At 42.5% G+C, this 15,564-nt stretch overlaps 1 protein-coding gene across 1 annotated transcript in view; it reads right to left on the bottom strand.

Annotated features, from left to right (window-relative positions):
* kcnh1a (potassium voltage-gated channel, subfamily H (eag-related), member 1a) overlaps nucleotides 1-15,564 on the bottom strand; it is a 229,257-nt gene that overhangs the window by 130,121 nt on the left and 83,572 nt on the right. The window contains exon 9 of the mRNA XM_048601104.1: nucleotides 1,365-1,617. Within this exon, the coding sequence (XP_048457061.1) occupies nucleotides 1,365-1,617 (253 nt within the window). The remainder of the gene's footprint in view (nucleotides 1-1,364; nucleotides 1,618-15,564) is intronic.

Raw genomic sequence — 15,564 nt, 5'->3', positions numbered from 1 at the left:
ATCCAGCTCTACACCTTGTTATATCACATATTATGAGGACCTCTGATTTATAGTAAATAATTGAAAATGTTTTTATTTTGCAAAGTTATCAGTTAACAAAAATAACTGGTGCAGAATATCCCTGAAATCCTCAACATATTCAATTGTCTGTAAAGTACCAAGCAATGCTCCCATTTTCAATGCTTGCTTTTTCTTTCTTTGACATTAACCTTTTGCAGCACACCTACCTTCCCACAGATTCCAATCTTTCAACACGTACATTTGGACTTCATGTCTTCACAACGTTCTGTTTACCTTCTATCTGCAAATCTACTTTTCATCATAATAAAATGAATTACATATGCATACACTTTACCAATAATTTGCTTAGTTAGCAATGATTGCTAATGTTATAATTAAGAGATAATTTTGTAAAATATCTACATTTTTATAAAGAAAAGGAGTCCAACTTTTCTTTGAAAATTTGTAACTCAAGAATTTAATCATAATCACAATTGACTGCCAAGTTCCTTCTGTTGCTATTTACTAAACTAACCTTAATTCTAGCCTAATAATGTCCTGGCAGTTATGTCTATCCAGGCTATCTTTGTTGTGAAATAATCCATTTTCCCCCAAAAGGCATATAACATATAACTTGCATATAATAAAACCTAACAGTTTAAAGAATGAAGTACTCAGACTCTGCCATCTCTGGTGGACTTAAAGGCCACCAAAACATTATTCAAAGAAGTGCAAGGAAGTTCTCTCATTTTCCTGCCCAATAATCATCCTCAACCAAAAGTTAAAACACATTTTGGTCAGTATTTCAGTTCTGTTTTAAGAGCTTGCAGTGCACACATTAGCTGGCATGTTTCCTGTAATTCTAGTGTCTGCACTTCAAAGATACTTAATTGGCTGTGAAGCAAGCTAAGACATCTTGAGGTTGTGAAAAGTATTGCATAAAAGCAATTTTTTCCGACTAATGTATCACTCTCACCTTTCAAATCTACCCAATTAAGGTCACTCACGTTATCTGTAGTCATGTATTGTACGACCTACATAATTTTATTAGATCAATCTCATTTAAGCTCCTAAGCATTTTGCATCAAAAATAACAATGGTGAGCTATGATAGTATAAGCAAATATTTCAGTTCAATGCAAATTTAATTGGTACACTACACAGTATGTTGTCATACTGCCTATCTAGCCAACCAGCAAATATACTTTTAGATATTTTTAGATGCATATAGTTTCCATAATGTATAGTATTATGAATGTTTGAAAGCATATGAATTACCAACTGTCTGACCTCTAAATAGCCTAAATGTCAATATAACATCCAAAAAAGCAACCAGAATCAATACAGCATGTTTTTAAGTTTTACCTAGGATTGCAACAACTTCGTCATCTTGAATTACTTCCAAGGACCCAGAAACCACAAAACAAAGGTTGTCCACGCTTTCGCCTGCATGGTAAATTAGATCTCCTGGAGCACTGTGTATGGTTTGAAACTCTATTGCCAGAGCTCGGAGACAGCCATCACTTGCCAGTCTAAATGCTGGGTGCTCCTTGAACACTTTGCGGTTTAAGTGGACACAAATGTCTGCTCGCATATCCTTGGGACAAATTTCTAGAACCTATACAGAAATATGCAAATAAAATCAATTTTTGCCTCACAAATTTAAAAAGCATACTATACTAATTTGTCACACACTACACATAGAACACATTTTCAACAAGTAAATATATCTGCACAGAGCAATCCATTCGTGTTCGATATTATTCAAAACTTGTTAACCTGTGAAGATAAATGTCAATAGCAAAATCACATCAATTCTTTCATGATTTTGCCACACAATTGCAAAATGAAAAGGACATTTTGCATTGCCACATCTTTCAAAATGTCAGGGAAACCATAAAGAATCATAAATCAATGATATAATCATTTAAACAATGTTGTATATTAAATATAAGTTACTAGAAATCATTGCAGTTTGATAAAAAGTGTTTCAGGGATACCGAAATGTAATATGTAATTAGTAACATGTTATTCAAGTTCTATGTATACAATATTTACAAATATGCATTTGGTGATACAGATCTTGAGTACTGCTGAAAAAGATACATTTTGTCAAGGCTCATCATCTTTCAGTTTGAGAAAACAGTCCTGCTGTTTGGCAAGTAGACTATGACTAGTGAGGGGTTACCATGAATATGCACCAGTTAGATGAAAATTGACAGTGAACTCCTGAACAGGCCTTTGGTCCTGAAAAGTGCCCAGCATATCCAGATTATACTGGAAGGGTAAGGTATCTCCCAGGTTTGAACTACAAGTGAAGCTAGATGTTTCATGCTGCTACAATGCAACAATAACACGAGTAGCATTTGCGATTAACAAAATACTACCATTAAGCCAAAAAGGCTTTCTGCCTATCACACAAATGAGCAATGTGTTATGTGAATGTCAGTGTCAGTGTATTGCTAGGTAGTTGGGCTGTACATTCCAAAGACAGGTCGATCATGTCAAACAGCATCTCGCTTCAACTGTTCACACTAAACAAGGTACTGACCCTACACAACCAGCCTGTGCTTGAAAATCTCAGGTTGTGGAGGTGCCAGTGTTGAACTGGGGTAGACAAAGTCACACAACACCAGCTTATAGTCCAACAGGTTTATTTGAAATCACACAAGCTTTTGGAGTACATGCACCTGACAAACGGGCTGCGCTCCGAAAGCTTGTGAGATTCCAAATAAACCTGTTGGAGTATAAGCTGATGTCATGTGACTTCTGACTTTTAAAAACACATAACAGCGTGTCCAAAATTAAATGTGCTTCAGCAACTAGACAGCATTTGCCAAATCATCCTGAGTGTGCTAAGAATTATGCTAACAACCAATTTATGACTGTCGTCAAGCTCACAGTGTGGTACACATGTGCATACTGGAAGCCACATGATGCAGTTGTAGTGTCCCTACCCCTGAGCCAAGAGTTCTGGGTTCAAGTCCCACCTGCACCGGAGGTGTGTAATAGCATCTCTGACCAAGTTGATTAGGGGGAGAAAAAAACAGGTGGAACAAAAATCACTAAAACACAGGGCCCTGTTCTTTGCAGCCAAAGATAGCATGTACACACATTGTGCCTGTTTCATTGCAACAAAATAGATGACACTCATTCCCTGGTTCATCATCAGCCTTGACCAGAGTCAACCTCCTTGGTTTGAAATTAAACAAAAATTGGCAGTTTACCATCACTCATCAACTAACTGGCACATTTTCCATGGCAATGCTCCTACTAATCACAGTCCACTTGCCAACTACTTAGCACTCTCTTCTCATACAGTACAAACTGTTATTTTACCTTTACTTTGATATTTTTGTGCATAGTCCTGATGAGTACAGGACAAAAAGCTTCAATAAGATGTGTCTTTTTCAGCAAAATATATTTTATTGGCCTATAGAGAAAATCAGCTTCAATATACAACTGAATGCATTTACCACTAATTTGTGCTCTCTTAGTATTATTTTAATAGGTTCTGTTAATCATAATAGTGCTGACTGCATCACAGCATACTTGAAGAATACAATACAAAATCATGCAAGATATGAAATGAAATAAAATACTGCCAAAAAGACAATGCATTGAAAATAAATTCTGAATGCTGTTCAAGGACTTCAAACACAAACGATGGAATGGGACATTGATGCTAAAGTGAAAAGGAAATATGTGCAGCTTCTGTTCAGCTTTGCTTAACACATTCATAAAGGTAGCCAGTGACTTAGATGCAAGATGTTTTGATTTATTCATGATGTACATTCTAGAAATGAGTTATAACTGAAAAAGAATCAGTACAGTTACAAACAAGTGAACCTGTGCAATGCTGTACAATTTGCAACAGCATATACAACATATGTAGTTTGAGATTTCAGTGTGTTTCCATGAAATTCTAGGCCATTCTCGATGAAAGTCCAAGAGTTCCCACTTGCTTTGATATAAAACGGACATCTACCTGCATCTTAGGAGACAAATAATTGAATGGGACAGGAATTCCTTTGTCCTGTAATAAGCCTTGATGAATGGGAAGAAAAACACCAAGTTATTGAAGTGTCCATAAGGGTTGAGTGTCAGGCAAAGGACTGGACTCCAGAGGGTAAGGATTTCGTTTGCAAGGTTGAGCTGGCTTGAATGATATCACTGCCACACTGAAGAATGGACACAGGAGTTTCTGGCTATTATGAGTTGGTTTGAAGGAGCACCGATATGATGAGACATTCCCCAGATCACCAACAAGTTCTGCTGAGGAGAGGAGGATAAGACAATTTGGCTGCTGCTCATGGTCAGGGATAGGATGGTATGGCTACAAGTGAGGCAGATATTGGGGCCAGAAAGATAGAAATGGAGGCGTCTCAGCTCTTGAAATTGTCCAACAGTTTCGTGGTTCTTGCAATTTGTATGTATGACAACGGGACCTCAAGGTGCATAAATGAACTGGCCATGTCACCATGTTCAATAGTTGGGGGGGGGATGGTAAATAGGAATAGTGTGGTCACGGGAGAGAATGTGGTCAGTGAGATAGTTCTCTGCAGCTGATAACGTGAGTCCAGCCTGTGTTGCCTGCCTGCCTATTGCCAGGGTTCAGGATGTCAGCTTAGAGCTGCAGAGGAACTTACAATGAGAGGAGGAGGACACAGCTAACATGGGTACCAAAAGGAGTAGGATTGAGATTCTGCTTAGTGATTATGAGCAGATACAGGCAATTTAGAAAGTTGAACTTCAAAGGTAATAATCCCTTGATTATTTCCAGGAGGGTCCCAGCAGATTAGAAAATAGCTAACATAACATGTTTACTTTTTAAAAAAGGGAAGATAAAGGGCAGGAAATTGCAGGTGAAGCAGCTTTATATCTATCATAGGGAAATTACTAGAATCCATTGTGAACGTTATATAGCAAGATGCTTAGAAAATCATATTGTGACCAGAGGCAACATGGCTTTGTTAAATGGAAAGAGTGTTTCCCCAATTATTAGTTTGCTTTTAGGAAGGAACAAACAACCTCTGGATTACTACCTCAATCACAAGCAAAGTAAATAAGATCAGAGGGATGAATGTATGGCTGATAGACCGGTGGGCAAGAAATGGATTTTGATTCACATGGCACTGGCAGCACTGAGGATTGCAGGTTCTGCATCATAGAATTGTAGAGTCATACAGCACGGAAACAGGCCCTTTGGCCTAACTTGTCCATGCCAACCAAGTTTCCTAAACTGAACTAGTCCCATTTGCCTGCATGTGGCCCATATCCCTCTAAACTTGTCCAAATGTCCTTTCAACGTTGTAATTGTATTCACCTCTACCACTTAGTCTGACAGCTCTTTCCATATGTCCACCACCCTCTTTGTGAAACTGTTGTCCCTCAGGTCCCTTTTAAGTCATTCCCCTCATATTCCAGTAAGTCATAGAACCAGGATAGTAGAAATCATTTTAAACTAAATACTTGGGGGAAGGATTGAGTGAGAGGACCTGGTAATGAAAAACCCGAGACAGGATTAATCAACAACTTTTCGGTAAAGGAGCCTCTCGGTCACAATGACATTACAGGATAGAATTTTATGTTCAGTGTGAAGGGAGAAGTGATTATTGAGTAGTGTTTTAAACATCAATAAAGAAATTATTAGGGCATGAAAGTAAAGTTAGTTAAATTGAACTGGTAAACAATGTTAAATGGTAAGACAGTTGAGATGCAAAGGCACACTTTTAAAGGAGATACTTAGTAACTCTCAGCAAAGATCAATCCCAGTGAGAAAGATAGACTCTGAGAAGGATGCATCAGTGTTGAAATAAGAAAGTTAATAATGGTATCAAATTCAAAGAAACATTGTAGAAATCTGCAAAGAATTCTGGAAGCATTTAGAAGTTTCATCAGATTTTAATAACCAGCAAAGAATGACTAAAAAAAAATAAAGTGGGACAAAGTAGAGTATGAGAGAAATCAAGTTCATAATACATAACAGTTACTTAATGTAACAGTTATTTAATTTGGAAAAGAGTAACTCAATCTAGTATTGGTACTCTAGAGGGAGAGGCTGGGGAATGGATCATGGAAACAAGAACATTCAACAGTTATTTATATCTGACTTCATTGTAGAAGATATAGAAAACTTCCCCATTTTATTTGTTGATCAAGAGGTAAACAGGAAGGGGGAACTTAAAACAAACACCATGACCAAGTAAAAGGTGCTGGCAAACCTTTTAGAGCCAAAGGCTGACAAATACCCAGTCCCAGATGATCTGTATCTTAGGATATTAAAAACGTGGTTTTTAGAGATAGTAGATGGAATAATTAGAAATTTACAAATTTCCTTAGATTCTGGAAGGGTCCCAGCGGATTAGGAAATAGCTAATATAATAATATGTTAATTTAAAGAAAAGGGAAGATAAAGGGCAGGAAATGATAAGTCAAGCAGCTTTATATCTATCATAGGGAAATTACTAGAATCCGTTATGAATGCTACATAGCAAGATGCTTAGAAAATCATAATGTGATCAGAGTCAACATGGCTTTGTTAAATGGAAAGTGTGTTTCCCTAATAATTAGTTTTCTTTTAGGAAGCAACACGAGGGCGAGTAAAGGAGAACCTGTTGATTGAACATGCATTTGATAAGGTGGCACATCATAGACAATTACTTAACAGCACGTGCTAGAGTAATATAGCCACTGTGGGAGTGGGAGTGGTCCAGATGAATAGTAGGACTCATTTAGATACCTCATGGCAGAAATCATTGAGGATGTTGTCCACTCTTTGGTTTGTGTCATAACCTTGCATCACATCAGAGGGAAATAGGATGCGACAAGGGAGCTGGAGACCAGTAAAGCAACCATTCCCTTCATCAATACAGATCTGGATAACGCTGGAGAGGGGGAGGGAGAGGGAGTTGTCATCTTCTGGACGAGTTGGGCCTTTACCCACTGGAGTTTAGATGAATAAAAGGTTATCTTATTGAAATGTATGAGATCCTGAGAGCATTAGATAGATTGGACACCAGGAGGATGCTTCCACTTGTTGGAGGGGGCTGGGGGTGCCATTAAGAGGAGACTGCCTCTTAATACAGCTGTCAAGAATCAAAGATAGTAAGAACTGCAGATGCTGGAGTCAGAGATAACACAGTGTGGAGCTGGAGAACCACAGCAGGCCAGGCAGCATCAGAGGTGCAGGAAAGTTGATGTTTCGGGTCAGGACCCTTCTTCAGAAATGGGGAGGGGGAAGGGAGCTCAGAAATAAATAGAGAGAGAAGGGATGGGGCTGGGGAAGGTAGGTGGGATGGTGATAGGTGAGCGCAGGTAGGCAGTGGTGGAAATTGGTCAGTGGGATGGGTGGGGTAGATAGGTGGGAGAGAAGATAGAACATAGAACATAGAACAGCACAGCACATTACAGGCCCTTCGGTCCATGATGTTGTGCCGAACTTTTACCCTAATCCTAAGTTTTATCTAACCTCTACCCCTACCTTATACTATCATCCATATGCCTATCTAATAGCTGCTTAAATGCCTCAAATGAGGCCGACTCCAGTATCCTCTCTGGCAATGCATTCCACCCCCTGACCACTCTCTGACTAAAGAACCTACCTCTGATGTCTCCCCTATATCTACCTCCACTCACTTTAAAATTATGCTCCCTCGTAATAGCTACCTCCACTCTAGGAAAACGTCTCTGACTGTCTACTCTATCTATACCTCTGATCATTTTGTACACCTCTATCAAGTCACCTCTCATCCTTCGACGTTCTAAAGAGAAAAGCCCTAGCTCTCTCAACCTTTCCTCATAAGACCTTCCCTCCATTCCAGGCAACATCCTGGTAAATCTCCTCTGCACTTTTTCCAATGCTTCCACATCTTTCCTGTAATGAAGCGACCAGAACTGGACACAATACTCCAGATGTGGCCGAACCAGGCTTTTGTACAGCTGGAGCATAACTTCATGGCTCTTGAACTCAATCCCTCTATTAATGAAAGCTAACACACCATACGCCTTCTTAACAACTCTATCCACCTGGGTGGCAGCTTTCAGGGAACTGTGGACATGAACCCCAAGATAACTCTGCTGCTCCACACTGCCAAGAATCTTTCTGTTAACCCTGTATTCTGCTTTCAGGTTTTTCCTTCCAAAATGAATCACCTCACACTTTTCAGGGTTAAACTCCATCTGCCACTTCTCAGCCCAGCTCTGCATCCTATCAATGTCCCTTTGTAACCTAGAACAGCCCTCCGCAATGTACACAACGCGACCCACCTTTGTATCGTCCGCGAACTTACTAATCCACCCTTCCACTCCTTCATCCAAATCATTTACAAAAATCACAAATAGAAGAGAACCCAGAACAGATCCTTATGGTACACCACTCGTAACTGAGCACCATGTTGAATATTTTCTGTCCACTACCACCCTTTGTCTAAGGGTCAGCCAATTCTGAATCCAATCTGTCACATTTCCCCCTATCCCATGCTTCCTTACCTTTTGCATGAGCCTACCATGGGGAACCTTATCAAACGCCTTACTTAAATCCATGTATACCACATCCACTGTTCTACCTTCATCCACGTGTTTGGTCACCTCTTCAAAGAATTCAATAAGGTTTGTGAGGCATGATCTACCCCTCACAAATCCATGCTGACTATCACGAATCAAACTGTGCCTTTCCAAGTGATCATAAATCCTATCTCTCAGAGCCCTTTCCAATAATTTGCCCACCACTGATGTAAGACTAACTGGCCTGTAATTTCTGGGGTTATCCTTATTCCCTTTTTTGAACAAGGGAATGACGTTTGGCTCTCTCCAATCTTCCGGCACTATACCCGTGGACAGTGAGGACGAAAAGATCATCGCCAAAGGCCATGCGATGTCTTCCCTCGCTTCCCATAGAATCCTTGAATAAATCCCATCAGGCCTGCCGGCCTTATCTATCTTCAACTTCCTCAAAATTTCTAGCACATCTTCCTTACTAACAGCGACCTCCTCTAGCCTACCAGCCTGTTTCACACTGTGCGCCTCTACAACTAGGACCCTCTCAGTTGTGAATACTGAAGAAAAGTATTCATTAAGGACCTCTCCTATCTCTTTCGGCTCCGTGCACAAATTCCCTTTACAATCCTTGATCAGCCCTACCCTTTCTCTGGTCATTCTCTTATTCCTCACGTACGTGTAAAAAGCCTTGGAGTTTTCCTTGATCCTATCTGCCAAGGTTTTCTCATGCCCCCTTATAGCTCTCCTAAGCCCTTTTTTCAGCTCCTTCCTGGATAACTTGTATCCATCTAGAGCCTTTTCCGTTCCTTGTTTCACAAACCTGACATAAGCATCCTTCTTCCTCTTAACCAGTCGTTCGACCTCTCTTAAGAACCAAGGCTCCCTCATTTGACCGCATCTTCCCTGCCTGCTAGGAACAAACACATCGAGCACACGCAGTACGCATTCCTTAAACAATCTCCACATTTCAATAGTGCTCTTCCCTGACAGCATCTGTTCCCATTTTATGTTACCCAGTTCTTGCCTAACAGAATTGTAATTACCCTTCCCCCAATTATAAACCTTACCCTGCTGTATGTACCTATCCTTTTCCATGACTATTGTAAAAGTAACAGAGTTATGATCGCTACTGCCAAAATGCTCTCCTACCAACAGGTCTAACACTTGAGACAACAAGGTGCAGAGCTGGATGAACACAGCAGGCCAAGCAGCATCTAACACTTGGCCCGGTTCATTGCCAAGCACCAAGTCCAAAGTGGCCTCTCCTCATGTTGGTCTATCGACATGCTGTGTCAGGAATCCTTCCTGAACGCACTGGACAAAATCCGCTCCATCTAAACTATTACAACTAAAATGCTTCCAAACAGTATTTGGAAATTTGAAGTCACCCATCACTACAACCTTGTGACTTCTGCACCTTTCCAGTATCTGCCTCCCAATCCGCCCCTCCACTTCTCTGCAACTATTAGGGGGTCTGTAAAAAAAAAAACCCCAACAAAGTGACTGCTCCTTCCTTGTTCCGGACCTCAACCCAAACGGACTCTGTAGACATATCATTCTCGATGGACAGATGGACAGGTTGTGTCAAATCAAGGAGGTGGGGATGAGAGGGAGGGTTGGACATAGGATGAGGCCGGGGGTAGGGAGATTTTAAAACTGGTGAATTCCATGTTTAGGCCATTGGGCTGTAGGATCCCGAGGCAGAATATGAGGTGCTGCTCCTCCAGTTTGTGGGTGGTGTCATTATGAGGCCCGGGATGGACATGTCATCCAGGGAGTGGGAGGGTGAGTTAAAATGGTTGGTGACCGAAAGGTCTTGTCGTTTGTCACGAACAGAGCACGGGTGAGGCGGGAGAGTCCCGCCTCCAACACATCTCATCCTCCTGGACACTACACCTCCCGCCTCCTACCTTCCCTCGATATCTTCGTTTCCAACTGTTGTTGCAATATCGATCGCCTCAACCTCTCCACCCCCTCACTCACTCCAACCTCTCCCCCACGGAACACGGAGCCCTCTGCTCCCTTTGCTCCAACCCTAAGCTCACTATCAAACCCACGAGTAAGGGAGATACAGTATTGGTATGGCGCACTGACCTTTACGTCGCCAAGGCCAGGCACCAATTCTCAGACACCTCCTCCTACCGTCCCCTCGATTATGACCCCACCCCTGACCACCAAAACATCATCTCTCAAACCACTCATAACCTCATCACCTCAGGTGACCTCCCATCCAAAGCCTCCAACCTCATTATTCCCCAATCCCGCACTGCCCGTTTCTATCTCCTTCCCAAAATCCACAAACATGACTGTCCCAGCCGACCGATTGTCTCTGCTTGCTCCTGCCCCACTGAACGCATCTCCGCTTATCTTGACTCTGTTTGTTCCCCCTGGTCCAGGAACTCCCCACCTCCATCCGGGACATCACCCACGCCCTCCACCTCCTCCAAGACTTCCAATTCCCTGGCCTCCTCGTCTTCACTGTGGACATCCAATCCCTGTACACTTGTATCCCCCATGTGGACAGCCTAAAAGCCCTCCACTTCCTGTCCCGCAGGCCCAACCAGCCTCCCTCCACCGACACCCTCATCCGCTTAACCGAACTCGTCCTTACCCTTAACAACTTCTCCTTCAACTCCTACCAATTCCTACAGACTAAGGGGGTGACCATGGGAACCCGCATGGGCCCAAGCAGTCCCTTTTCCGCTGTTACACTGGCACTATCCCCCACCTCTTCCTCCACTACATCAATGAATGTATCAATGCTCCCTCATGCTCCCACACTTGAACAGTTCATCAACTTTACTAACATCTTTCACTCCAACCTCAAATTCACCTGGACCATCTCCGACACTTCCCTCCCCTTCCTGGACCTGTCTCCATCTTGCCTCGAAACTGATGTCTATTTCAAGCCCACCGACTCCCACAGCTGCCTGGACTACACCTGATCTCACCCACCTTCCCGCAAGAATGCGATCCCCTATTTCCAATTCCTCCGCCTCTGCCGCGTCTGCTCCCAAGATGGGGCATTCCACTCCTGAACGTCCCAGATGTCCTCCTATTTCAAGGACCGCAACATCCTCCTTCAATGGTCAAAAATGTCTTCAACTGCATCTCTTGCGTTTCCCACACCTCTGCCCTCACATCCCCTCCCCCCAACGAAAAGAAAGACAGAATCCCGCTTTTCCTCACGTTTCACCCCACTAACGTCCAGATTCAACGTATCATTCTCTGCCACTTACAATCCGACCCCACAACCAAAGATATATTTCCCTCCCCACCCCTATCTGCCTTTTGTAGGGACCACTCTCTCTGCGACTCCCTTGTCAGCTCCAAACTCCCCACTAACCCCACCACCCCCGGCACCTTTCCCTGCAACCGCAGGAAGTGCTACACCTGCCCCTACACCTCTCCCCTCACCTCCATTCAAGGCACCAAACAAACCTTCCACATTAGACAGGGGTTCACCTGTACATCCGTCAATGTGGTCTACTGCATCCGCTGCTCCTGATGTGGCCTCCGCTACATCGGTGAGACCAAACAGAGGCTCGGAGGCAGTTTTGTAAAGCATCTGTGCTCTGTTTGCGACAAACACCACCACCTTCTGGTTGCCAACAATTTGATCTCCCCCTCCCCCTCCCACTCCCTGGGTGACATGTCCATCCTGGTTCTCCTCCAGTGTCACAATGACACCACCTGCAAACTGGAGAAGCAACACCTCATATTCCACCTTGGCAGCAGACAGCCCAATGGCCTAAACATGAATTTTACTAGTTTCAAAATCTCCCAACCCCCAGCCTCATCCCACAATCAACCCTCCCTCTCATCCCCGCCTCCTTGATGTGACACAACCTGTCCATCTTCTCTCCCACCTATCCGCCACTCCCAACTCACTGAATAATCCCCACCACTGCCTACCTGCACTCACCTTTCACCATCCCACCTACCTTTTCCAGGCCCACCCTCTTTTCTATTTATTTCTGAGCTCCCTTCTCTCTCCCTATTTCTGAAGAAGGGTCCTGACCCGAATCGTCAAGTTTCCTGCTCCTCTGATGCTGCATGGCCTGCTGTGTTCCTCCAGCTCTACACAGTGTTATCTATGTTCAGAATCCAAGTCCTCTGCCTCCAATTCCTTCCTTTTATGCGCTGCTGCTCCAATGATGAGTTGTCTCTTCCTAGGTCTTCAGCATCCTCACAGTCTTGATGGGGAGGGGGGAATTGAAGGGAAAGAGCCACCAAATGCTCCAGCTACCTGAATGGCCTATCAATGGCTGACATACTGAGTAGCTTCACCTGTGGGGGCTCCATCTGTAGCTCCCACAGTTACGAAAACCTATCCCTTCAAGGGATATCCCTTGCCCCAAGAATGTATCCAGGCATTTTGAGGGTTGGAATGAAGGGCGGAGTGTCCTGGAATGTCAGATGATGGGGCAGTCACGGCAGCTGCAAAAGAAGTGGGCACACACCTGGAGCTTGTGATGTGGATGTAGAAAAGCTGGACATTGAGGGAATGGATGCCTTTCTTACTCACGGATCTCACTGACCAGTCACGAGGTTCTTGGTTGGGTGCAAGTTATGATCCCCTAGAACTGGGCGATCCAAAGATGGAGGTGAAATGAAAGTCCCTCTGGCCTGATGACATTGCATCCAGCCTCAGTGACCAACAAGGTACAATGGTGACCATTTAGATGATGCCACAGAGGTATGCAGCTGATGCTTGGAAGGAACCAGAAGCAAAAATAAAACTCAAGGCCATAATGACTGACAGTCACTGGAAATTTCACCAAGGTCACAGATCTCTCCATGGCCATTTGCTTGGAGAATCACAGTCTCCTGTAGCACTGATACTCAGTCAGCTACAGGTAGCTTCATCTTCAGCTGTGTTGAAGGCTTGGTCTTGCTTTCTAACCTCTGTTTCCTCTCCCCTTCCCTGATATATAGTGTTCTACTCTTCCTGCAGAGGGTGTTGCCACCTCTGCATCCAAACTCGGACTGTTATGCTAATGCTAGGCACAGCCTTTTTTCCTGAATAAGTAGCTACTCTATTGATCCACTGGGAAACCAATGCCAGAAAAGTGATGACTCTATTCAAAGTGTGGGTGCTGACTGCCCACTCTCCCTGTCACCTGTTCAGTGCCAACACACTCCCTTACCAAATACCAGTCCCTCTTTGACCCACTGACCTTCTTCTGAGTGTGGGGACATGCTGTGGGGAAGCTAAAGCCGGCTCTCATTCTCTACACACCTCCCTTCAAACGATCAATTTCTCAAGGTGTGGTAGCCTGTACAGCCTTTTGAACATTTAAAATCTCACATTGAAAATATCTTAACTGCCTTTTTAAACAGTTTTATTTGACCACTATCGGGGGGGGGGAAATAAAATTCCTGTCCTGCCCTCCAGCATTAGCAACACCCAGCCTGACCATAATGATTACAACCAGCAACAAACTGGCATGCTGCAGGGGCGGTATATTTGACAAGTGCCTACACCATTTCTGGCCTTGATTTCAGAATAATGTTGAGAAGATTTTGCCACAAAGGCATAAAATTGCTGTATCTATGGGTTTCAACTTGAATTTAAATCTGAATTCACTATTTCTTTGAGAAATGCTCCAAGTTAAAAATAATCAAAACTAACACTTATGGGTTTCATATAGCACATGTTTGTTGTTCAGTGCAAATTCAGAAGTTACACTGTACTGATGCTAGTCCTAAATATAACTGAAATGTACATGTTCAAGGACACTTAAAAGGAAGGTATTGAAATAAGAACATGACTTTGCAATGTTATTCTGGAGATCCAAAGGTTTAAAGTGAATTAGAATTTTAATCACAGAACAGCGACACCTATTTTCTGCTATACTGACAGTTAATGAGCGCAAACAGAAATTTGAAGAGGCAATATTCACAGTTCAACTTTGCACTTGAAAGGGAGTCTCCACAGTATTCAAATCTTTATTAAGCAACTACAAAGGAACAGCTGTTCCCTTATGCAGTCACACTACAATGTAAGAGCCAAAAACCACCAAAGTGAATCAAAATCAACTCAAAACATCAACCATAAATTATTACAAGCTAGTCAAGATTGGACAGGAAACTAACATATTATTCTTTCACATTTAACCATTATCTAACTAGAGTGGTATAATGTATCATTCAATTATTTTTATGGCATGTTATACAATCTATTTCAAGTAATCTGTGTAAGCAGTGTAAAACTTGTATTGCTTAGTTAGTGCATCTGGAACAAATTTTCAAAATAGAACTTTAAATGGAATATTCATCACGTCAGTTTTAGGTATGGTATTTTTGAGGTGTTCAATTAGGGAAGGAACATAAATCTTTACAAAATAATAACTAGATCTTCCAGTCATGGCACTGTCACAGGATGGCAGACCTTAAGCGGTCCAGCTTCTCTTGTACCAAAAACTGACTCCTCTTTCTTGCTGTCACATGTTCCTTTCACCACATATTCAAAGCTATCTCTTCCCTTTTTTAAAACTCAAGATGGTGAGCAATATGTAGCAGAGAAACACTTCTGGCATCTTGAGGGATGTGGGCTTGGAATCCAGATTTGAAGGCATTGAGATGCAAGAACTAGGTGAAAGCAAGAGGCTGAGGCCTGGGACAGTACCGAGCAAGAGCTGATGCCTGATAGGATGTGAAGTACATCTGAACACCAAGGGCATGGAGCTTAGGCAACTAAAACCACAAGCTCAGCTTCAGACCACACCTCAAGGAGGATAATCACTTGGGCAAATTTATTGGTGCAGGATAGGTAATTTTACAGTTATATTTAGTTTTTGCTGCAGATTTAGATTTTAATGTTTATATGTTGTGTTTTCTCCCTGCTGGTTTCCAAATAAGTCCATTAGATCTTTTATATCTATCTTAACAGATGATCAGAGACTTCATTTAATATCACATGTAAAATGCAGAACTTACATACGAGTTTTTTTATTAATTAATCATTTGGACTTGATGAAGCAAGTGAAGAATAAAATTATATTTTGTTTGAGTGTGCTTAGGTGTCAATATTTTCAGTCAGGAAACGAGCCAAAAAGGCACA

Source organism: Rhincodon typus, chromosome 9, assembly GCF_021869965.1.
Source record: "Rhincodon typus isolate 14 chromosome 9, sRhiTyp1.1, whole genome shotgun sequence".
In the NCBI taxonomy this organism is placed as follows: domain Eukaryota; kingdom Metazoa; phylum Chordata; class Chondrichthyes; order Orectolobiformes; family Rhincodontidae; genus Rhincodon; species Rhincodon typus.
The sequence above is the reverse complement of the archived record's forward strand: the minus strand, read 5'-3'. Positions and strand labels throughout refer to the sequence as shown.